This window comes from Atta colombica, unplaced genomic scaffold (assembly GCF_001594045.1).
Source record: "Atta colombica isolate Treedump-2 unplaced genomic scaffold, Acol1.0 scaffold111, whole genome shotgun sequence".
Classification (NCBI taxonomy): Eukaryota; Metazoa; Arthropoda; class Insecta; order Hymenoptera; family Formicidae; genus Atta; species Atta colombica.
The window spans coordinates 207,632-233,988 of record NW_017259197.1 but is presented as its reverse complement, the minus strand read 5'-3'; the positions used below and the strand labels follow the sequence as shown (position 1 = coordinate 233,988).

The 26,357-nt window shown below is 38.8% G+C and overlaps 1 protein-coding gene across 2 annotated transcripts in view; it reads left to right on the top strand.

Annotated features, from left to right (window-relative positions):
- LOC108693912 (paired box protein Pax-6-like) overlaps window positions 1–26,357 on the top strand; it is a 93,314-nt gene that overhangs the window by 15,996 nt on the left and 50,961 nt on the right. For both annotated transcript variants that reach the window (XR_001932056.1, XM_018203109.1), the window contains exons 3-4: window positions 14,462–14,627; window positions 15,362–15,542. Coding sequence is in view for 1 of the 2 variants with exons in the window: in XM_018203109.1 (XP_018058598.1) it covers window positions 14,462–14,627; window positions 15,362–15,542 (347 nt within the window). In the remaining variant the exon portion in view is untranslated. The remainder of the gene's footprint in view (window positions 1–14,461; window positions 14,628–15,361; window positions 15,543–26,357) is intronic.

Below are 26,357 nucleotides of genomic sequence, written 5' to 3'. Positions count from 1 at the left end.
TGCGTGCGCGCGTGTGCGTGCGTGCGTGCGTGCGTGCGTGCGCGTGCGTGCGCGCGCGCGTGTGTGTGTGTGTGTGTGTGTGTGTTTCTTATTCAATTAATTCTTACGTAACAGACAATGATTTTTTATTTACTAATAGTCAAGGAAAATAACAATGAATCTTTGCAAATTAATAAACTGCATGATAAACTAGCTTTCTCTCTGTCTCATGAAACTGCTTGAATAAAAATTGTCCGAGATTCCATCACCCTCCGTGTTATGAAATTATGTAAAAAATGAGTTGTAAGAATTTAAACTGTAAATCGTCAAAACAATCTTCATTTATTATAGCATAAATTTAAAAAATATTTAAACCCATCTTACAATTTTTCGCAAAAGAAAGACATTATAAGCTATACACTCATAAGCTATCGAAACATTTTCTTCACGTCGCAATAATTTTGCACATCCTCTTACCCGCACGACTCACTCCGAGCTGCCGAACCTCGTAGTTACACGCAAACGTTCTCATGTCTTTACCAGTCTCCTCCTGTTTTCTGAAGTATCGAATACTCCTCCACCGCTGTCATCATCGTCGTCGTCGTCATCGTCGTCGTCGTCGTCGTCGTTTCCACTTCTGCGGCACCGTTAGAAAACGCTGAAGATACGCGTTATTTCAGGCGGACGGGGCGCCTCTTTCTTCCATCTCTTCTTCCCTCCGTTTCTTTCTCTTATATAGTAGTGGCGGGATCTCGAAGAAGGCGAGTAGAGCAGCCGCCATCGCTGCCCGGCTTTTACAGCTATCTATCGAAGCATTTCGTACGTGGACTGGATTTATACGTGGTAGATTTTCCAGGGTCCTCCGCTTGGCCCGGTTGTACTACCGCGTTGCGACTACGAATTCTTCGGAACGAGGCTCTCCCCGTTAACGTCCCTCTCACCGAGGTGGCCCAAACGCGAAATGTGCTAGCCACCCGCTTCTGTTTGAAGAGAGAATTTCACAGTCGAATGCACCTGATGTAAGACGCGTAGTCCACGTTCAACTATCTCACGGGCCTCACGAAGAAAACTGCCCTTTATAAAAATCTTTGAACAGACTCACTACCGACGGCCAAAGCGATCTTGAAATCATGTCGCATAGCGGGATCGAGACACAATGGTTAAAGAATCTCAAACAGTAGTTTTATTTTATACACACCATTTTGTTGCTCAAGACTGATTATCCTCTCTGCAGAGATTCGCGAGTTTCAAAGTTTTAGTATCTTTGAAACTCGCGAATCTTAAATCTCATTTCTTTCCTGGTTCGCGAATGTGTGTGTGTGGAGAAACTCTCGCGCTTATATTTATCTATTCTCCAATAAAAGGAAGTGCCACCGAGACGGTATTAAAGCCAGGAGCTCATTAACGCAGCGAAAGAAAAGAACGAGCGGCCCGACGACCCTAGCCATTGTCACGACGTGAAGCTATTGCTATGGGAATTTCATGGATTCTCCGCGGCCGTCGCGAATAATGTCCCGATCGTTCCACTGATTTAACACCGGAGAGTGGCAAAGGGGAAGAGGGAGGACCGAGGAGGAACGAAGCGCGATTGGATATTCTCTCTAAACGGCGAGACTTGACCGCACTTTAGATTCTGCGGCCAAGTTTTCACGAGTCCTTCGTGAAACTATTTGTTCTCAACATTCTGCGCCGCTGAAACTGTTGCAAAACACTTGCAGTAATATCTCTTCGATTTGAGTCACAGAGCTTAAATCACATGTAACTTAAAATAAGATAAGTATATGTAACTTAAAATAACATAAGATAAGAAATATTAATTTTATATGAAATGGAAAAGTATCCGCACCTTATAGAATAAAACGCATGATTAAAATTAAATTAATATACTTGATTTTGGACAGAAATTACAAGATATGAAGGTTTTTAAAAAGAAGTTTTTTATGAAATTAAAAATAATTTTTAAAAACATATATGCGAATTTTTTTGAAAAAATTCATTTTCATCAGAAATTATTCTTTTTCTGACAAATTTTCATTTTACATTTTCTAGAAATTATAAGATTACAAGAATTACAAGATATATTTTTAAAAAAAGTTTTGTGAAACTAAAAATAATTTTTTAACGTGTATATGGAATTTTTGAAAAAGTTCATTTTTGTGAGAAAACTATTTATTCTTCTATTGACAAATTCTCATTTCACATTTTTCAATTTCTATTGACAAATTCGCGTTTCACATGTTTATTTATTTGCTTTTCGTCTGAGTCGACGAGAAGCAAGTAAATAAACATCGACGATAAAAGATGCGAGGAAAGTATTCTCTAATGCCTTCCGCAGATATCTCCGAGATATCTTAAGCCATTAGAGATCCTCTCGCATTACTCATCGTTCTTTCGCGCTCGCGCGCGTATGCATTATTCCGTCCTAACTATGTAGCCCCGACGGGGAAACAAAAAACTGTCATATAAACCGCGCCCTCTCTCTTGCTACTGAGGGTTGACGGCGAGAAAATGGAGACGATGTGAAAAGCTACCGCGACGACGACGACGACGACGACGACGACGACGACGACGACACCGTCGCCGACATCGGCGACGGCATCGGCGGGCGTCGCTTTTGTCCGTCCCTGGAACGAGCTCACGCAGGCATGACGTTAATCGACGAGACGAGCTTCGGAAGCGTTTGAGAGGGTAAACGCGGTTAAGCCAGCGTTGGAAATTCCTTCACGTTTTACCGTCTCCTTGACTTACGGCGAATTTGCTAATCGGCATATCATCGTAAATGTCATGTCACGTAAAAGTGCAGTCGTTTCTGCGCTAATGCTCTGGATTTTTCTGAAAGAATATTATATGTACTTATGTAAAAAATGCAAAAAATCAAGAAAGACGTAGATAAAAAGTATTACATTAATGTAGAAAAATTTATAATCTGTGCACGAACGTGGCATTAGTTATCAAATGAAATAGAAATCTCTATTCTTTGAATGTAACACGTTTACAATACGATTATTCGTCAGTTAAAACTCCTGTTCACTCTCATTATTATCTCAAATTGACATCAGAAGCGAGAAAATTCACAATAAAACAGGATACAGATCAGAAAACAATTTTGTTGCATCATCAAAATATAATTATGCTCAAACAGCTTAATAGAGTGTCAAAACTTTTTGCAGTATTGTTTATCATGCTTGAGATTCCTATGTAATTATTTTGATGCTCTAACAAAATTATTTCCAAAATTATTCTCCGTCTAGCTAAATTTTTAGATACTTTAATAAAATCATTCTTTTCGTGAAGGCAAATACTTTTTTTATCGAATAGCTTGCGTCAGAAATAAGAAGGAATATCGCACTAAATAAATATTTTGACAGCTCACAACTAGTCCAAGCATATACCCTGCATGTACCATGGATACACGAGCAACTGTCGACCTAATTTTCCCCTAAATGTTTCCGGAGATTACATCGGTTCACCATTGTACGCCGCGGATGGCAAAAGGATCTCTCAATGGAACCCCATAAACCTCTCGGTAAAACGGATACCTGATTTATATTGATTCATCAGTGACGTATGCGATTATAATGCAAAGCTTTTATAATAATTTCGTTGCACATCAAATCCGTTTCCCGTTATTCACAAAATATACGGTATACGAAGAAACGCTTTTTTACGTGTTGCAAAATTCGCGGAGGATACGAATTTAAAGCATTCTCGACGCGTTTCCGGAACTGTTTACTTCTTCTATGACGGAACTCTATGTGTCGGTTTCCGCAGAAAAATCAGAAACGTTATTCCTTCGTTTCGCTGCACTGCGAATGAGGAAAACAGCAGATGAGGGTATAAAATGGAGAAAATCGTTAGCAAAACTAAACGCGGCGTTATCCGTCGCGTGATAATAACGTCATTTGGCGTACTAGCAATATTTTCATTTGATTCCTTTACAAATTCGTTTTTACATACACTGTATTAGAATTTATTCGATTTGAATCTCCTTCTCTTGTCTTTCTTCGTCCTTTTCTTTCCTCATCATCTCTCTTCGATGTTCTCAAACGTATTTTACATGCCGCCGAAGACCTTTTTTTTCCTTTTTTTTTTTCATCCGAAAAGGACTCGAGAGGCATGCCACTTCAGACTCTGAAGTACAGAACCGTCCTCCCTCGCACACAATAATAACGATTCCACCCGCACACCTGCTCGAGATCCCTGACTGCCGGACCAATCTTTGGACATGGCTCGACCCATATTCTCATTTTCATAACAAGGCCAAATAAATCGCACCTGCGATTCCCTCGAATCTAATTGTTGTACTCTTCATCATTCCTCTTCTATATCGACATTTTGCGCGTATTACGACCAAATTGTCATTTGGAAAATATAAAAGCGTCATTGAGTGGGAAAAAGTATTTTCCCACATAGCGACTGCCCATTACACAAATTTATATACTTCTCCTATAGATATTATTGATCCTGTTTATTTGTACCAGCGTCACAATTGAATGTGAATCCATATACAGGTATTTCTCTATTCCATATCTCTATAATTCTTTCATGAATATTCAATGTTCAAACATATTTCTCTGCAGATATTAAAGATCCTTCTTAAATATGTGCTGTCTAGAATTTAAATTTTCTGTATAGATGGAGATTTTTATGGTGTAATATTAGAAGGCTTATTATGGTTCTTGAAACGAGATGAAAATTATAAAAGTGAGTAAATTCACTAGATGTTAACCAATAAATATAAATATTCTGGTAAATTCGCACTCATTCATTTATTTCACTTTGTTTTTAAAATCGTAATAAGCTGAAATCTATCAGTTATTCGTGCGGACGTGAACGGTGAAAATTTGTTTACGAGATACCGACGCGTTGAATGTAATTCGGTGATTTAATAGTGTATTCCGTGCCCCATTTGCATCGGACATAGATCCCCGTGTAGATCGACGGCGCTGCCGCATTATTCCCACAGCTGATCATTCCGATACGTAGATCTAATTATGTCACAATCCCCATGGGCATCGCACTCCCATGGGAACAAGCGGTGCGCGACCACAATGCCAACCAACCAGCCGATGTCATTGTGCACTTTACGATTGTACTATAGTACGCCTCTGTTAAAAGGGCCCTCACGGCGCCTTATTTCCTGGTGGCATATATACGTCGACCCTCGGCCTATGTCTACGTTCCTCTGGCCAGACCCTTCCTGCATTTTTCGGTAATAATCGTCGAAAAAATGGGGGGGGGGGGGTTCTCGTGGACGGCACGATGAGGATTTGAAAATCTCCCTTGTGCGTCGATCGCGATTAAGCTTCCTCTCTTTTTTTTTCTCCTCAAAATCGTCAATCGTGCGGATTACACGATCGAACACATGTTCCTCGATATTGTTACTGCGAATTCACTTATTTAACGGAAATATTGATTTCCGAGTTTCTTCAAATTCCCCCGATTGGAGAATAAGCGAGACGGATGTTAGATTAAAAAGAAAAAATGCAGCAATTGGGTCGAAGAACGAACTTTCAAAAGTATGAAGTTTTTTATTCTAAAAGTAGAGATTGTAATAAAATAATTAGACCTAAAATCAAGATGTCTTTATTTTTCATTCATATTTTGAAGAAAACATCAATTCTCTCGAAATATCTCAAACAAACAAATATATATACAGATGTCTGATAATTACTGTGTCTCTTTCATAGTGATTAGATTAGTAAGTGAGTAGATTATATCAGTAGATTATATGTGAAAAGTAACTAATTTCATCGGGATCCAATTTTTTGTATAATTAGAGTGGGATTCTTTCGTATGCATAAAGATAAAAATATTTATAAGCCTATTCGACAAACGCTCGGATACATTGTAACTTATTTTCAAGGTAGATCATATTGAAGATCAAAATCCATGATGAATCCACTGTATCTTCTCCTTGCAAGTATGGAAAAGTAGAAAAGTTTCTCAATAATTAATGAAAAATTAATTAATGATAATCAAGCATGCGAATCAGACATGCGTCCATATGATTTGGCAAGAAAAGATACTCAATGTTACATATTATTTGTTGTTTAAAACGTGCATCTCCCCTTAATTATTGAAAAACTCGCAAAACAGTAAACTTTTCTATTCATTTGAATTCGCTGTATTAACCTATGAAAGATGACACAGTAATTATCAAACACCTTCAATGTAATTCATTCATTACATTACATAACTTTTCTGAAGATTTTATGTCAGATTACACATTAAATAATGAGAAATCTTCAGTCTACAAATCTCAATCTCCAATGCATAGTCATACGAACTTAACCACCAATGGTAAATATTGATTTATATACTAATAAAAAACAAAGTTGTATTTATAAAGACAATACCCAAATCACGTATTTAAAACAACGTATCTCACACGTGCACTGAAAAAAAAGATTGACTGCTGCAGTAAATTAGATGGTAAAATACGGCATAGTATTTTTAATTAGTTGCAACAACCAATTTTTGATTGCTGCAGTCAATTGTTAATTGTATTAGCCTATCTGCAATGTCAGTACAGGATTTCGATTTAATTGTTGCAGCCAATTAAAAATGCTATGCCATATTTAATCATCTAATTTGCTGCAGCAACCAATCTTTTCTTTCAATGTGTGGAAAACAAAAATTTGTATCATATTTTACATGATAAAATCATAAGAATACATTCGCATTTTCCTTTTATCGTGAAAGGATTACGAATTCATACGTGTCATTGTTGATGACACATTGAGATACTGGTATACAGAAATGATTTACTCGCCGGACACGCGCGCAAGGGGACGGCTACGGCAGTACCTACTACCTAGTACCGGAGAGTTGCCCGCGGACCAGTCTGGGCCTCTTGGTACACCGCGCTCGCAGAGGGAAACAGCGGCTCTGACAGACTCGTTGGCGCGGAATAACGCGTTTACGAGGCTCTTTGTCCAGTCCGCTTTGGGCTACGGCGGCCGTCTCGTGCGGCTGCCGCCACCGCCGCCACCGCACCGCGCCGATCCCCGATCTGTTCCCCCCCGACCTTACCGGCATATATCTGGCCTCCAGGTAATTGGATAATTCGACCCGGAAAGAGGAGCCCTCCACTTGCCAGGAAACGCTCACCTTTCCGGGGCAGAACAGCGCCTCGACTGCGCCGCGGGGTATCAAATCGTTCGCTTGTCAAACAACCCGCTCAATATAAGCTGTTGGTTGTAATAACGCTTTATTTTTTTTATTTGTATATATAATTGAGGCTTTCACTTTCTATTAAGTAATCTTGTTTTTACTAATTGAAATTAAAGTATGTTTTGGTGAAAATATGTTGATGCAATTAATTAGATTTGATATTTTATTAATTATTATTACCATCCGCTCGGGAATTGTACGCTCAATTTATCCGATATTAACGAGTATTTGCTACCTCGTAAATAGACACCTAGACGACTAATCGCCAAGTCGAAATCTCGTTAGCACTTTAAAGGATGTGCGTGCAGACTAAGTGTCACGGTACGAAATCATCGACGATTCCTTGACCTGGAACAAGATCCTACATCTGTCCCCAGAGTCGATCTTTCCCCTTCGATACAAATCGGTGATCGAGGATGAATCGAGTTGTCAATGGATAGCCATTAATAACGCTAATAACTGTCGGGAGCGCATTTTTCAGAAAAAAAAGGTCGTGCCGACAACGAAGAGAGAAAAAGAGTATGGGAGAGAATGGGAGAGGGAGAAAGAGAAAGAAAACGAGGGAAAAAAGTGAAGAGGGAAATAGAAAGAGAGTCGCTGCAGGTCAAAGCACGCGGCAGATTGGCTGCAAACAACGACACAACAAATACTCGAGTCCTCATTGTACATCTATGCTCCTCGCGCGGGACACGGTATCTGTGCTGTGATACTCCCTGGCTACGGAAAAGCGGGCTGCACCCCGCTAAGGTAAGGGTCCTCATTTTGAAAACATGTCCGCAACAATGAGGCCATTATGACGATCGTAGCCAGTCGCATTCATATGGCGCTCCCGCTTTTCCCTCTGCTCTCTCGCGGTTTTCTCCTCCTCTACCTGACGGTCAGTTGTGCTGTAGACTGACCCTCGTCATGTCATCCGTGGCGTCTCAATACGACGCGACGAGCGAGAAACGAACATGAAGAAGTGACAGAGAGAGAGAGAGAGAGAGAGAGAGAGAGAGAGAGAGAGAGAGAGAAAGAGAGAAATCGGGACAGAAGTTCTATGGGACGATTTCACCGACAAAATAGACGCTGTCGCGTACGATGATGCATACGACTTTCCGCATTGTGCGAGCAGCATTATGGCAAAGCGCGGGCAGCCAATTCTAGACAACTTGTTGGTACTTCACGGAGTAACCTACTGTATCGATGAGATCCCATAAATTAGCTCGAGAGTGTATCATTGACACCGTGAAGTTCACGGAGGACTTCATCGAACGTTCTTATCCATTCTTTATGTTCATTCTTTTGATTCGTTTGTGCGTATATCTACGATTAATGAATATATCTTACGATTAAATTTCTTTTCATATTTTATAGTTTAAATTTATAGAATGAAAGTCAAATACCATGAGCTAGGCATTACAATTAGAAACGCGTTTTGTATTTTATATTTATTCAAGAGAGTACTTTATTGTTGAATCACGAAAAATTGATTTTAGAGAAATAGGTACGTAAAAAATTATATTACATAACATATACTTAATAAACTATTAGACAGTGATTAATTATCGAAATAGTAACAAAGCTCTTCCTAATATTTTACATTAATTTAATTCTGCTGCACAAGAGAATTAAGTCTATAATACGGAGGTTAAGATTGACAAGTTGTATAAATAGTCTCCGAATTGCCGTAAAATGACATTCCGATCTAGCATATATTCCATTTCTTTATTCTCTTGAGGGATCACTCTCGATGATGCCGAAACATCATGCGAAACACTCGAGCCCAATCCCTCGACACCTTCTTTGCCAAAGTTGAGGAACCTGAAACGGTTTGAAGGGTGTCCCGCGCTATCTCTTCTCACCTTCCCCCTCTCCTCGTTTATTCATTCCTTCAAACGCATTTCTGCAAAGATGATTGAGATGTCTTGGCGAGCACGACCACTGACAACGCTCTAGATTGAACCGATTTTAACTGTCATCCATAAGCGTTTGCCATCACACTTTGAAGGGCATTACATCGACCGCACGATAGACTGCCGCTTGTTCTCAACTCCGCAACTTCTGCGGAACTCGATACAGTGATGCACAATGACCCGCGACAATGGTCGATGAAGGAGCTTGTGGACCGGCGAATGGTGTTTTCACATCGAACCAAATTCGATCGATCCGTGTCATTGATATACAAATCGTCGCGCTAAATGGATGGGAAACGTTCCAAATTTGACTTTTGAACTATTGTAAGTCTCTAAAGTACTCAAGACTCTCCTCTATATTGAGCTTGTTAGATCCAAGTTTCTTCCACCATGATTAGATCTAAATTGAGAGATTTTATATGGAACACGTTTTTTGCTTTACGTACTTTTATTTATACGCGATGGAAAAATCGATTCTTAAGTTTTTAGTTTTAGTACTATTAGAAACTTTAATCAAAGTAGAATATAGTTTTTATATTTTCTTTATAACAAAGAAAAGGACGGTTATAGAATGGGTAAGGAATATACACTACAATATCTTGTATAATTTATGCTGCATTCTGGGCAACCATCAAAACTTTGTTTCTTCACAGACTGCTTGTAGAGACTTCACACGTTCAATAATACTGTCAGTACCAACAAATGCTGACAATATTATTGATCGTACGTGATTAATATTGATGGATTGATATAAAATATCGACAGTGAGCTAGATTTTTTTATTTTCGAACATCAGTATTCCCTACAGCAATATTCATGCTTGAGAATCAACAAATCCGGATTACCGTCAATAATATTGTCAGTATTTGTTGATACTGACAGTATTATTGACTATGTAATGTTCGTAATATGCAGAAAACTGAGCTAAAATATCAATAATAATAATTGTGTAAAGTTATAAAATACTGATGATTCGTGTCAATGTTAATGATTCAATGATATTGATCAATATTTTATTAATCTTGTGAGATTTGCATTAAATGTTACAATACTGATCTTTAGTATTTATTGCCTTATAATGATAAAAGCTTTATCTCAAGTTTTACAGATAGCAGATATAAATAAGTTTTACAGATTTTGTAATTTCAGTCTAGCTTAAAAGCTTTGAATATGACTTTCAAATAATATAATTGAGCCAATTTTAATAATGAAATGTTTGTTTCTCTATATTCTATAACCACAATCTCTTTTTTACCTTTTCAGTTTTTTATCAATTACGTTCGTTCTATACATACAACTATCTACATAATTAGTAATCTCTGTGACTAACGATCATGTATAATTAAAAGTAATTATGTTACAGAAATATCTACTGAGTTTTAATAAAAATAAATGATATTCTGTGACCTCTTTTTTGTGTTTATTAATGTCATTATACATAAATTTAAATAACTTATAATAAATTTATCAAAAAATGCTTATCATAAAAAAATACAATTTATTTTATATTTATAATATAACAATTTCATATAAATATTTCCTTAGGAATTTAATAAAGAAAATCACAGATTATTTTGAGTGTGTTATAAAATGAATGAAGATTATCATAACATTGGTTCGAGATGCAAAAAAAAAGAGAAGTGATGAAGCAATGACCCATTTGAATGAGTTGATCAGGATCAAATCAAAATAGAATAGTGAATACTTTATTCTGTTATGAGAAATCAGAACAGAACAAGTCTCGCGTGGGAGAAACCGGCAACCTCCGACGAGCCAGTAATTGATTACGTCATGATGCCAAGAGGAGGATCACCCCGCTGGAGAACAAGAAGGAAAAGGAGAGGCCGACTATATAAGTCGAACGGGGTGGAAGAAGTCGGACGGATGATGAATGTGCTGTCTGAGCCGTCGCGTCAGCGAGGCTCTGTTGCCCGTTTGTAAACGAGCTTCCTCATTTTTTCGCGACTACGTGCGCTGCCAAAAGTATCAAACTGTCTGCGCGCATTTGAAAACACTTCGCTCATCGATCCTCGATTAGCAAAATTCACTGACTATCCGCGATTAGATTTTCTAACATATTTCTTTTTTTCATACATAAAGTAGAGTATAGTCGTAACACATTACTAGAATTATACTACTTACACATGTTAATATGTATGCATAAGATGGCTTTTCAGAAACAGCTGCGTATTGTACGATATAATGAGTTACTGGCACTAAGTTTGATAACGTAGAACAAATGTTGCATCCTTGATCTATTAGCCGTTCCATATCTACACTAGATAATGAAATAGTGTAGTGGATACACATTTTCAAAGCGATTGCCACTACTTCTAATTATTATAGTCATACGTAAGGACCAATGTCACTTTTAACAAGCGTGATCTTCAATGTGTTTTATTTTATGTAAAAATCTAATTTGTAAGAATCATTTACTGTAAAACAAACTTTTCCGTTCCCCATCTGCGGTATTTTAAATTATGACTTATGTACCGGTAGCAAAAAATTAAATAACTTAAATTAGCACTAGAGATGTGTGTACAATCTAATAACAACATCCCTTCAGAGATCTATCTAGAAATGGTCAGGAAAAATTCCATGCGCGATCGATGCAAAAGGGTGTTGGGGCTAGAAAGCGAGAAGGGATCAAGGGACTAATGAAGTCCTAATAAACGGCGCCGAAACTCAGACAGGCGCGGCACCCTTCCAACTTGATATTTAATACAAACGTTACAATATCAAAACACGTCCTCTGGGCTCCGAATGCCCACTCGAGCGCACCCCTTGGTCGCGCGCGCGGTTAATACAGGCTGCCTAAAGGTGTAAGTATCGCGCACCCCTGCCGTTGTACCGGCTCTAATATGAGCATACACGCACATCCCTTCAGTTCAGAATCCGCGGAGAGACGACGAGGAGCTAACTGTAATTCCCTGGTGTTCTCGTGCTCACACACACAATGGCCGGATGGACGACGCGAAAGAGATGGGGGGGGGAGGGAGAGGGGGGGAGAGAAAGCAGAAACTAGCCCTCTAAAGACGTACCAGTTATTTGCGCGAGTTATTATCGCTCGTTAAGAGTCGGCATTCGAGAAGCGCGTTTAACAATTTGCTCACCATCCCCTTAGCCGACGCAGCGCGGTGTTCGCCCTCCTTTTCAGACTCCATTTGTTTCTTTAATTCACTGCTCCGCTTTTTACCCGCCGATTTGTGAGCTCTGCGCGGTATTATCGGCGGATTCCTCCCAACCGAGCGAGAATTTCATCGCTTTCACCGTTTTCACATTCCTTATATCCGTTTTACGCAAATCTAATAGAGATGCGAAACAAATGGCTTATAAACTCAGCCTTCATTAATTCGTGAACAATAGGTTTGTTTTCTGTGATTGAACTAGTGTACACTTTTGGAATTTAAAGTGAAATAGGTATAATAATGTCTGACGTACGTTTGACAAACTTTATATTGAATTGTTTGTTTTTATTCCGGCACTAAACTACATTAAACTCTCTTTCTTATTTTTGTCAAATGTCAAACATTTATCTCATTTTAACTTCCAAAAGTGTATACTAGTTTAGCTACAGAAAACATATTTATATAAATAGCAAATTTGATCACTTGCATTATGTTATATTAATGGATATTAAAAGCTGGTATACGTAAAATTAACAAAATTACATGTAAAAGCATGTGAATATTTTAAACGATTGAATATCCTATGGACATTGTCACATTATTGAACAGAGTATACATGTATTATTCTAATGTCAAAATTGATTATATTATGCCACTGCATTTGATACTTTATGTAAAGCAGCTTTTAATGTACACTGATCCAGTGTATTACATCCATGCGAGTGACCGAATTTACTATTATAGTATGCGTACAATACACACATAATACGAGCGCGTGTGTGTATTACGTGTGTACATATATTACGTATGTGGAGAATAGATTCTCTTTCAACAAGGAAAGGCCCATTTATGACGGGCGCGCGTAGATAGACGCGAGAAATGGCTCGCGATTCTCGCGCCAGGCCCATTTTCGAAAGTCAATCGACCGTAAGCCCCCTTTTCGTCGATCGCACACGATCGTAAATCTCCCTCGTAACCCTCTGGGTGTGTGTCGCCCGACGCATCGAATTAGCGCCGATGAGAAATTTTTGACAACCGACGTTGCTTTCCCTAATGTACCTTCTTCTCGCGATCGAAAGCTACATCCGCGCTGAAATATAATTCTATTTGATAATTTTTATCAATGTTTTCATCGTCAGATGTAATCAACGATTTTTCCTCTTCCGTACTTGTCAGAAAATTCAACAAAAGTTTTACATGTAAAAACAGTTCTGTATGTTATATAAGATAAAAAAAAAGTCCTTTGTGCAAAATTAAAAAAAAAACACTTTTTATAGTTACTAGTAAGTAATTAGATTTGATATAACATGATTTAAGTAATAATTAAAAGTTGGCTTTAGATGTTGAATAGATATAATATGTAACATATAATATAATTTATCTAAGAAAATATATTTTTTGAATTTTAATTTAGTATTTATAATAATTAATGATTTAAAACAATTTTTTTTCTTTTAAAATCATTAATTATTATAAATACTAAATTAAAATTCAAAAAATATATTTTCTTAAATAAATTATATTATATGTTACATATTATATCTTTCATTTATATTACCTTAATATCTATTTTTGTGTCTTATTTCCAAATTCTACCTTTTCCTCGAAGACGACAGAGTTTCTATCCGAGAAAAATTAAGGCGTGGCGCTCTACTCTAAATGCTACCTTCGGATGGCATTCGCGCGCGGCGGTTGCGGGAATATAAAATATCTGCGCAAGAGAACACACGCCATCCTGGCGTTCCTCTCGAGTATCCCGCACCGACGTGTGTGACTGCCTTGTCACTGACACAATGAGTCGAAGATTATCTACGATGGGATTCGCTGACGTTACGACGCTCGTGGCCAACCCCCTGTACCCTCATCCTCCGCCTCCCCATCGCTCTCCCTTCGCCGAGTCTGGAAAGAAAGAAAGAAAGAAAGAGCTCACCCGCGGTCTTCTCCTCTCCTCTTGGGTTTCCGGGGTAAGTCTCCGCGGACGAGAGGAGGGAAAATACATGATCTATGGTGACAGCGGTATTGTTCGCCGAAATGCGAAAAAGTCTCCGGAGGCGGTGGAGCGTTTGAATTTTCCACACCCCTTACGCAAACGTCGTGCTCGTGGAAAGAGAAAGAATCAGAGAAAAAGAGAGAGCAAAAAGAAAGAAACAATAATTCAGAAGAAAGACAATTTGTTGTTATCGTAACTTGTTGCTAGCTGCAATCTGTTGCATCGTAATTGTTGTTACCCAGTTCTCGAAACTGTTAAGCAAAGAATAACCGAATAACTTTTGTCGTTTGCAGGACACAGCGGGGTAAACCAGCTGGGGGGTGTCTTCGTCGGCGGTCGGCCACTTCCGGACTCAACACGGCAAAAGATCGTCGAGCTTGCACATTCGGGCGCACGGCCATGTGATATCTCCAGGATATTACAGGTCAGCAACGGCTGTGTCTCCAAGATCCTCGGCAGGTTGGTTGCAATATTGCTTGTTCCGTTTGATATCGCGTTCTTAAATCCGATTAAATCATTGTATATCTTAAGCGACGTTTACAATAAGATTTTAAGGCGTAAAATTCGGCGTAAAATTTACACTGAGAAAAATATTCTAGTTAAACCAATGAAAAGACTCAACCAAAATGTCATTGTTGGTTTAACTAGAAGAAATTGACTAATCACAGTTGAATGTGAGGAGAATAATTGATTATGATGAATTTTTTTATTACTTTAAGATTTAAAGTTTAAATTTTATGCTTTAAAATTTCATTGTAGACATTACTTTAAGTAAGTTGAGCAATTATGTCATCAATTGAGAAACTTATTTCAAATCTTGCAGTTCTGCATGAAATATGAGCCTGCATGTCGGTTTGTTTTGCATTATAAATCGAGTAGATGTAGCTTTTATAAATTTCAATTAAAAAAACATTACACAAAATTACAACCGTGTCTGAGTCAAGAGTTAAGAGAAAGATATAAGTGAGTTAAACATTTGACTAAACGTTCTCTGTTTCATGAGAGATAATCAAGGTATATTGTTCAATATCGGCTCTGTATCTATTATATCTATCAATATCTATTATTCGAGTGTATTTAGGTTATCATAACATGCTTAAAGAGATAGACGTATAATATATTTCATTTTCAATAGCGACCTGAGCGTTCCACGTATTCCTACCGCATTGTACCGCAAATTATTATTGTTGTAGGTACTATGAGACCGGATCTATAAGGCCCAGGGCCATAGGCGGCAGCAAACCGCGCGTGGCAACGGCAGAGGTTGTCAGTAAGATCTCGCTCTACAAAAGTGAGTGCCCGTCCATCTTCGCGTGGGAGATTCGAGATCGCTTGTTGCAGGAGGGAGTGTGCACGAACGACAACATTCCGAGTGTAAGTACGACCTACATTCTATTCAATTATTTCTCTTACCGTTATTCGAATAAGACACCAGAAATTGTAGTGCGGCCATTCTATTATTACTATAGCCAATAGATTATAATAATATAATTGAATTATAATAATATATCTGAAAGTACTTGTCTGCATGGGTCTCCCAAATACATAAGTTGGCTTATAATTATTACACGAGAATAACCAAAAAAAAAAAGTATATTTTTTTCTTCATAAACAACATGTGAAAATTAATTTAATTAAAAAATGAAAGACTAATTTCTTTCTTTAAAACTATTTGATTGTCAAAATTTCTTTTTACTAAATCTGTGGAAAGGGTAATAAAGTTGATATAAAATGTGTTTTAATTTAATAAAAGCGCGTCACTTTTTATATCAGACAGACGTGAATATCAGACAGTAAATGAAGATTAAGTAGCAAAGATTCGCCAAACATCAGATCTTGGTTAATCCATAGTTAAAATTCACGGATATGAACCGATTATAATCTAATGAAAATGACAGAAGTTTTCGTGGAGGAATCGGTGTTGCGCGGCAGCGACGGTGGCGGCGGTGGTGGCGGCGACAACAATACAAAGCGCGTCGCAAAACAGCCGTAATGGAGCCTGACTTTCGGCTCGGCGGGTGGAGGTTGTAAACGCGCAGGCGTATTGTCAACGGGGGCTTTGTCTACTCACACAAAACAGAATCGCATTTACATAGATAGCGCGAGTCGCGGCATGGGGGGATGGAAATCAGTTTTCTGTGGGGTGGCGGCTGGTTGTACCGAGGATGTTTATGCGAGCCGATGGACTCGGGTGGGCGCGCGCGACCAGGACGACGTACAAACTCCTCCCCTTGTCGCGGCGCGGCCGATGTTGTTAACACGAGGCGGTTAATCGCGCAAACGAATGACGGACGATTTGGCGTTAACCGGTTCCGCCCCGATGAGCCGTTGCTCCCCCAACATCGTTCTTCCGGTCTTGCGATCGCACTCCACGTGGCCCGATAGAACGTGTATCATTAAAGTTAGAGACCCTCTAATAAGAGTCTGAACGTGAGAAAATGACTTTTGATTGATCCGCTATGTTTTAACAATTCCTGAGAGAGAAGAAAAAAGAAAGAAATAGATAAGAAAAAAATAAAACGGAATGAGAAAGATAAACAAATAGGAAATCCATGTCCTTCTCTCTCGCAAATTTTTATTAAAACTACCATTCTACCATCCTACCATCCTATATACAACTACCATCCTATATACAAAACTACGGTTTGTGTTTAAATTCTAATTAAAGGATCGTGCCTTTGATCAACTATAATGTGGATAGCAGATAATTGATAACATTCTTCTCTTTTGTGACAATTTTCAGAACATCTTAAATAAATTGTTTAAATAAATTATTTTTGCTACGCATTACTCGAGTTGTTAATTTTTACTAGGCGAATAAATTAGGATAAAGACAGACGAAATGAAGTAAATTCAAATTAGAAAATGATTCATTTGAATAAAGAATAAAGTTTCTTTATCCAATTGCATCTTCAACTCATTGATTTTTAATCATTTATAGTTCAAAATTTTATTATCTATAACTGAATATCTTTGTTAAGAAAGTAAGTTTAAAAGTAATCGAATTTTTTAGATTTCTATTACCACTACTTTCAAGAGATTCAGATCATATTGTCACATATAATGACTAGCGGAAACATGTACGTTTGACAGCTGAAAAAGCATCTAGAGACCAAAAAGAATACCAATTCCTGCAGAATCAATTAAGAGATTGCTTGAAGATGGGCGACGCGCGGATCAAAAGGAAATTCTCTGATATCTCTTTCTCTCTTTTTTTTTTCTATTTTTCTTCCTTCGACCTGGAAGATCTTCGTGTACACCCCTCGCACGTTCGGCATTCTCGACGGTGCGGCGCGGCGGGGTTGGTTCTTCCCGTATTCGCGTATACGGCACGGTACCGCCGTTGCCATGGATATTTGCATGCGTCCAATAAACGGTGGCTAAGGGGCTCTCGACTCGCTTAGGGTAAAAAGCGAAAGAGGGTTGCTAAATTCTCTTTCTCCCACGTTACTCTACGCCATCTCTCCTCGTCTGCCGCGACGTCTCCTTCGTTCTCGTCTCGTCTTCCCTTCCTGAAGTTGGCTGACTTGCTCCCTCGCGCCTTCGTAATAGCTGCGCCGAGGTGTACACGAGTCACCCTCGCAGAAAGACTACGAAAGAAAGTCTCTGGTTGGAGAGTAAGGAGGACAGAAAGGATGACGGTAGAACTGAGAGAGCATTCTTATCGACGCGAGAAAAAAATGTCAAAGGCTCGCTCTTACCCGTGAAAGAAAGCCGTCGAGAGTTCATCCGCAGCTTTTTCTGTATAGCACACCTCCCCCTTCCCAAAAATTTTAGTATCCACGTCGAGGAAGAGTAAAGCGATTCATGTGAAACAATTCGCGAAAGTAGTGACATGGCTTTATCATCATGGAAGCAAGTCTTTCATATAATGTTTAACATGGAGTATAAAATATTATTATTGAATATCTATAAATTATAACTGACTTTGTGGCCATTTTAAATAATAGATGTAACAAAGAAGATATTAATAGACAGAAGAAAAAAAATCAGAAGAAATAAGAAATTAATGTAATTAATATTGTATTTGTAAAAACTTTTTGAGGAACAAAAATTTTCTTCTAAATCTTTCTATTTCATAAATTTATGTCATTTTCTTCACTCATTAATTTACTTTTATAAATATAATATTTAATATTCTATTGACGGAATCACAGTCCTTTCAACTATTAATATAAAAAGAAAGTGGGATGAAAAATGGCAGGAAAAACGATCAATTTAATATTAAATAACAAGTATGTTTTACGGCAAGTCGTCAAAGGAGCCGCGTGACTTTTAAGCGGTAACGAGACGCCAGCACAAACAGCGACGTCATAGAATTTCGCGTTTTAACAAATTACAGGAGGCTGCGGACTCCGGTACGCGCCTTCGGGGCGTTGGAGGATCAAAGCCAGCGCGTAATCCCGGCCGCGTTTGAGCATCCTGCGAGCGCTTCTGAACTTGTTGTGGGCAAGATTAACGTTTCTTTAATGGTCCGTGTAATATTCCATTACGTACAGTTCGCTCGAGAATTATTGCGCTCACGTTAAGGCGAAACGAGGCGTCGAACGAGCGAAACGACGAACAGTCAAAAGGAATTCCTATCTCGGAATTCAAAGTCTCCCGATATTTTCGTCGTTTTTCATCGTTTGTCGTTTGAAAGTGGATTATAGTGGATGCATTTTATTGCAATAGAATCAGCACGTGTAAGAATGAATAAAATTCAAGAATTGTATTATCTGAAAAATCAAAAATCAACTCTTACAAAATCAACTCTTTGCATTCACAAATGTACGTAGAATCTATTTTTTTAATCTTCTGAGAAATAGATGTATATTAATACATTTGTCTTTGCAGCATTCGACATATACATAATAACACAAATATACTTTCACGCGACTTACGCTACTTAATTACATACTGTTTTTGTGAAACTCATTTTTTGAAATTAGAAGAATTTTGGAATCATCATGAGTTAGTTTTAAATATAGTATATAATAGTATATTCTAAATATAATATATAAATTCTAAATTTTTATCGCGTTACATAATGTAATAACATTGCGGGAGTGCATAGAATTTTCGTAACTATCGTCAAGTTCTAAAACTTTTGACCAGAATCCATTTCTTGAACGGAAGCACTCGAGGATCCCTCGATTCTTCTTCGATGGGGAGCGAAATAACTCGCGAACGGGATTGATTCGAAAACGTTTCTACTCATTTTCTCTGGTCTGCCTGTACATGTCTATTCGTGTGCGTGTGGTAGACGATGGAAGACCTCAGTTCGACGGAGAGGGAAGGGGAAAAAAGGAGGGAGAGAGAGAGAGAAAGAGAGAGAGAGAGACAGAAGACAGAAACGAAGGAACGTATTCTAGGCGAACCGTGGTGATTGGGGGAAATTTCATTATTCTCAGACATTACCCCCGTTATTGTAATGCCATCAAATTGGATACGCTTCGTACGCTCTATGGAACGGGCGAATATCTCAGTCTCTTTTCTTTCGCGAGTCTCTTCCTTCTTCCGCTTCCTTCACAAAGATACTGAAAAGACTCGTCTTGTTGTAGACTTCTTCACCTTGTCCTAATAACTTTATTCGGTATACATATACATTTTATCCGATCTATAGTTAGATAAAATAGGAAAACATACACTTCATGTATTTCAAACTTCCTGCTTCTATTCGGTTCTTTTTTAATCATTACAACACACCGTTATGGAGACATGAATTGATCTACGTGCGAAAAAAAAATTTACGTGAATCCATTTAAGTTAATAAGACTTTTCCTAAAATTGTATTTCTTTGCTTTTATTGAAAATATGTGGTCGCAATTAATCTGTCATCCATAACATCAAAATTTCTTATTATGATAATACATAGTTTCAAGTTTGTGGTTATATAAATTACTCTTTCTATGCTCATGACGTTTACAATTTTTACTATATATACCTATAATAATTATAGAAATTTAAAGTTTTATTTTTTAGTTATTATTTAAATCCATATTTAATGTCAATGATAAATTTTTAGATTTTTACTTCGTTTCTTACATACTTTACATACTTTCGTTTCCAAATCTCTTTAACAATCCACAGGAAATGTCGTTCGTATTTTCCGTCTCAGCTACGAGTGTTGCAATGGCCAGATTAAATAGATTACGCGAAAGCAACAGTTTTGCATGTGCGAAATTGTGTAGGCGACTGATCGCATTCGTCCTCTTTCGCGAGAAAGTCGAACGCGCGCAGAATTGCCGAATCGAGCCAATGGCTCGACAAACCAGTAAAGCCCGCAGGACGCGGAGACGGATTCGAAATGTCCTGCGGAGCCCCCGCTATCCGTTTCGTCGTGGAATACCGTTTCGGTCCCTGCCGGATTTGAATCTGGCACCCGGCGTGGCGGACGCGTTATTGGTTTACTCGCGCCACTGGCTCCGGGATGCCAGTGATTCTCATTCAAGAACAGGAATTACATATCGCGAGACATATTAAGAGACGTAAATTGTAACTTTCAATTGTCGCTGATTTTGTAAGAATATAACAAATCGATCATTTCGACTTTATTACTTTTTGAAAATTGTTTGTATTATTTTATAAATTTTTCTATAATATATTTGTAAAACAATTTACAATTGCGAAATTATTAATAATATTTTGAAAAAAAACACTGGGCGGGGAAGATTATTATTAGATTGTAGTGAATAAGATAAATCTGGAGAAATCAAAAGAGCCTTTTTTCCTTCTAAAGTGTATAATACAGGAGTGTCACTGCGAGACGAGATTATATTCGTTGAACCGGCCAGCGCGGCCATGCGCGTCCATACCGAGAGCTGACGTTGACATCTCACCCCCATCGAGTATCTCCATATTATACTACGTGCATCTTTCTTACGACGTAAGAAATCGGTGTTTTGCTTACTTATTCATACAGTTCTGTAGAAGCGATAAAAACAATAAATATTTGCAAGTTTTATATAGTTACCGAAATTGTTGGGAATGGCTTTTAAAAATGTAGACATTAAACGCGAAAATGAATTTATTCGATAATACTTCAGTCAACACCGGAATCAGTTTAACCAAAAAAGCGTATTTACGATTAAAACAAAATTTTTTTTAAGAAATTAATTAATTTATTAACAAATAATTAACAAATTATTACATTTGTTTCGGATATAATTTGTTCGAAGATAACGTTTTGTAATTTTTCTTTTTGCGAATAATTTTAACTTTTGAGTTCGCGACGATTTGATAAAGCCATCGATTCAATTTATCTGGCATCCATTTTTGGGAAAAGTGCGTCTCGATGACAACATTCGTCATCCGCGGAGAACTCGCTGTCAAACGAGAGGAGCGCCGCTGCTGCCGACGAGATTACATTTGTCGAGGTGGCCAGCACCGTCGTTTCGGCTGGTTCCAGGCAGTCCGATTCGGCAGGGGGAGGGTGGTTGGATGTCAATGCCGCACCGCTGCCCAACCCTTTTGGTACGCGAAATCGCGCGATATACAGGCCGCCAGCCGGCTAGCCCTCGTATCCCATTCCCCCGATCCAAGGGTGGAAAATCACGGGTACTACGAGAGAATCGGGATGGCACGGCGGAGGAAGAGGCGAATGAGAGAGACGGTGAGCGTGGGATGGCACGGTTTCCCGAGTGGTGGCCGAGCGTGTCCCTGTAATTAATAGTCGCCGACCGCCGGTGGACGGACCGAGAATCGAGTTTACACGCTGTATCCGCGTGTTGGAGCGAATCGGACGATTGTTTAAGCGAATGACCATCTCTGTGACAAGTCTCCCTCTTGGTTACGCACACGCCATCTACGTATTCGAAGAGCACAGAACGCTCTTGATTGGGTGTATTCTACTGTACGTGGCTTGCTGTCAGACCGCGAACGAAACAACGCTTAAGAGATGAATTAGTCGGCGTTATCACACGTATTAAGTGAAGAAGAAAATACGATGAACGAAATAAAAACATAAATTCCTTGATTTAATATATTCCTGAACAGAAAGAAAGATTTTGTTGATGTATCTAAAAATTTAGCAAGATATGAATCTATTTAAATAAATAACTTTGTTGAATTATCGAAATAGTTATGTAGGACAATTCAAGAGCTGGTCGCTAGAATAATAAAATTTTTTTGCAGCATTGCATATGTTTGAATTTTTTAATTATTATAATAATTATTTTGAGTTTCTCCAACAAAATTATTTTGAGATCTGTATCTAGCTAAATTTTTAGATGTTTTAGCAAGATCATTCTTTTCGTGTGTATTTATAAAAAAAATTGAATTATAATAAATTTTCGCGCATGCATTTATCTTATTTCGTTACGAAGAGCCGACCACGAGCCCATGAGCGTAGGAAATTAATTCTGTGGCTATTCCGACCTCTCTGCCAACGCCGACGGGTCGGGTGATTAAAAGGAAAGTCGGTTCGCGCGAGAAAAAAAAGACTTTAGCAGCAGGAAGGATTCGGAGGAGAAACGCGAAAAGGTAGAGAACATCGAGAAAGAACAGAGGGTAAAAGAGAAAAGAAAGAGCGCCTAAGGGACGAAGAGTCGAAGGGAGGCGGGAGAGTGGAAGTTAGTGGCGGCTCGGTGAGAAATACATAATGCAGTAGCCGGACGTCTCCGACACCCCCTAACTCACCCTTCTGCGGAACAGAGAAGAGAGAGCCGCCGCTGTCGCGAGAAGGAAAGAGAGTTGTAGAGGCCGGAGAGAGAGTAGGGGTTGGCCACGGCGACGTTGGTGGCGATGTAGATAGTGGTGTAGGTGAAGGAAGGAGTACGGGAGGCCAAGGGGGTTGATGGCGCGCGCGAGAGTACGAAGGGGTGCATTGATTTACGCGGCCGGGGCAAGGCGAGGGTGTCTCCAAGGCGGACGTGCAGGGGCCAACAATTCACTCGCCTCGGGTTCCAGGAACCATCCATTACTTTGGTTCTTCCACCACCGTCCCCGAAGCTGTCTCCCCCCGGCATTGTTGCGGTTACTTACCGCGTCCATCGAGAACGTAGCCATTGTCACGGTAAAGTCGCGTGGCTCTCCGCCCTTTGCTAAACGCCGTTCGTGTCCCAATATGACGTCAGTGGATGTCAGTTCAGTCACAAGTTAAATCTTGTGATGGTATTTTTGAGATAAGAGTGCGATCGTATTTCTTCCGTTAAGTCGAAACGGAATAGTGGTTGGTATATGTGACTCGTGAAAGTTTAATAATTTCTCTTTAATAAAGCGATTAAATATAGTTCATACAACTGTTTTCAAAATTCAATAAATCTTTAGATAAGGTTGTAGGAAATTGCAGAAGTGTTAACAGGCTTGAATAAGGATTAAATATCCGGATTAACTTCAAGAATACCAATCAGTTCTAGCTTGTAAGTGATTTAAGACTCTCAGATCTTATTATACATTCATCTTGGCATTGCTTTACTTTCATTTTTTTGTCACATACAGTTAAAAAAAACTAGAATCTTATTACTTATGATATTCTGTTGTTCTGCAATACAATAAGTGGCAGATGGAAAGGCTGTTTCACTTTTGAAGATAGAAATATGTACGGACGAAGGAAAGGTACAGAGAAGGGAAGATTTCCTGGTGCGCGAGGAATAACTCTGTCGAAACAGTTAACGTCATTTTAGCCGCTGACTGCAAACCGTTCTCGCAACTCTATACCACGCTCCAGCCATTACTGTCCGAGTCCATCCACCGTGTACCAGCTGTCCCGTCCGATCAAAGTGATCAGCGATCTTACCATACTGGGCGTTTGTCGTCATCGTCACCCTGCTCGTGAACGACGTTTGTATACGTGGATTACATGGATACGGTCCGAAGGATATCGACTTTCAGTTCTTCCCAACCTCGATTGTCTTTCGCGTCGTTCTCTCGACAGTAACTATCGGGCGCTGAGATCTCTTCTCCAAATGGCCGAGTTTCCTTTTTTCAGGACTGGTGCGTGGTCTCGTCACCCGTTATTCGATTCAAGCCTCGTCTTTTCTCTGTCTCTGTTTCTCCGACACGCAATCACGATGTCCTCGCGAGCATCAGATTCCTCTATATTTCTTTTGTATATTTCTTTTGTCGTGCTTCTCTTTACGCGCCACGCTCCTCGAATATGATCGTATCCGCCATCATCGATCATCGTCCCTTGCATTCACCGTCAAGCTCGTGTGGACAGTTCAAAATCGGTTATTCGGTTCTTCATTCGATTAATGGTGTGATATACGTTGTCGGTTCCTTAAATGTTCGCGAAATGTAGAATAAATTATATAATATCATTACTTTAATAAATACCGATATCATGGATTATAATTCAAAGGATCTAATTAAGCTTTAAAGTACTTATAAATAATTACTAAATTAATTCATTTATCTTGACTAATTTTACGTAAAACCGGTAAAACGCTCATCAATGTCGCCTGTTCAAACGCGTGGCAGGTTCGTTAAACGTTGATGCACGTGGCAACCTCTCTGCAAAACCGAGGCATCCTCCCTTCCCGTCCTGTTTCTGTAACCATCGTTCGCCGATCATGGATGATATAAAGAGTCTGAGGATATCGAAGGGGTTCGCTACTGCTAGTGCTTCGTTCGTCGTACTCGTCCGAGAGGAGGCAATAACGCGCGACGCGTGGCGTCCACGCCACCCCCGTGCTATCCGAGGGAACCCCCGATGCGTTGCTAAATACAGAGTGCCCCTCTTGGAGAGCGCTACCGGCGGCGGTGAGTCGTCGCCATCCCTTCATCGCCTTCGAGGTAGCCCTTATATCGTCGAGAGAAAGAGAGGAACCCTCGGCCGTTCCAGATTAAAAGCTGTGATTATACGTGGCATCAGACACCCTCTCTTTTGCCTCCCATCCAACTCTCTTATCCTTTGCCTCTTTCTCCCCTTCGTTACTCCTGTCCTTTTTCCGCCGTTCGTATTTTGGTACATCAACCGTCGCTCTCTTTCTCTTTCTCATCCTTTCTGGTCCATTTCGCTCTCTCCGCAGCTCTTTCTGTTTAAATTGCGAATACCGCGCGTTCCTCTCAGCTTCTATTTAAATGTAATTTGTATCTTGCTCGCGCGACCATTCAACTCCTTTCGCCTAGTCTTAACCTCTGTTCCTTTCGATTTCGATACGCACGTAACCGACTATATATATTATGTACCTAAATTGCGAATTGATTATAATTTTTTATCATATAACGATTCCTTCCATATAATAAATATATTAAATAATATACGTGTAATTGTTATTTTGTTATTATTAAACGGATATATATCTTTTTTTTATTATATTGCGATTACAATTTTTAATCGTAATTTTTGTTACATGTATTTTTCTATTTAATTTCATTTATAATTCTATTCCTTGTGCTAACCTTTCGTTATTCTTCTCTTTCTCTTTGGACCGATAATATTCCGCCACACTGCTGGAATACGATCCACGACATGAGACTAGGGACCGCACCAAGTTTCTTGGCGGTCCATGCAATAAATCAAACCGACTATGATAACTTCTGGAATAATGGCTCGCGAGATAACGATACACCGGGCGGAATCGTCCCGTCGTCTAGAATTGGCTTGGATACTTTCGCGCCTCGTTCGCACGTTTTATGCTATTCCAGTATATCTTAAACTTTTGATTTAAAGAGTAATAATAATTACATTTTCCACCGTTAATTACAAATTCTAGTTTAAATTACTGTTTGTAATTACCGCGTTCTTCATGAAATGGTGAATCTTGATTATTTAATAAAAGTTTCAACATTTTAGACTTTGAATGAACTATTTTCCTTTACTTTTGACTTTTATCTACATAATAATTTTAGGCTTGTATATTTGAGGAAAGTATAGTCTATTAAAATATTTTACACGCAATATTTTTATATTTATGTTATACAATATATGAAAATATGTAAAATATAATAGATACGTAGATTTGTAAAACTCTTATATCAAACTATTATAAATAAACTTTCAAATTTTTATACATAATCATTTAATAATAAGATAAATAAATAATAAGATGGAATAAAAAGATAGATGATAAGATAGATTGTAGTATTTGTAATCGAGAGGACACACACTGATCTATTATTCGCCTCAATGAACAAAGGTATGACATGAATATTTCGAGTTATCAGATCGAATTAACTGGGACCCGCTAGTCTGTCACAGACGTACATAATAGAGATGTCAGCTAGGATCACCTCTCTCTCTCTCTCTCTCTCTCTCTCTCTCTC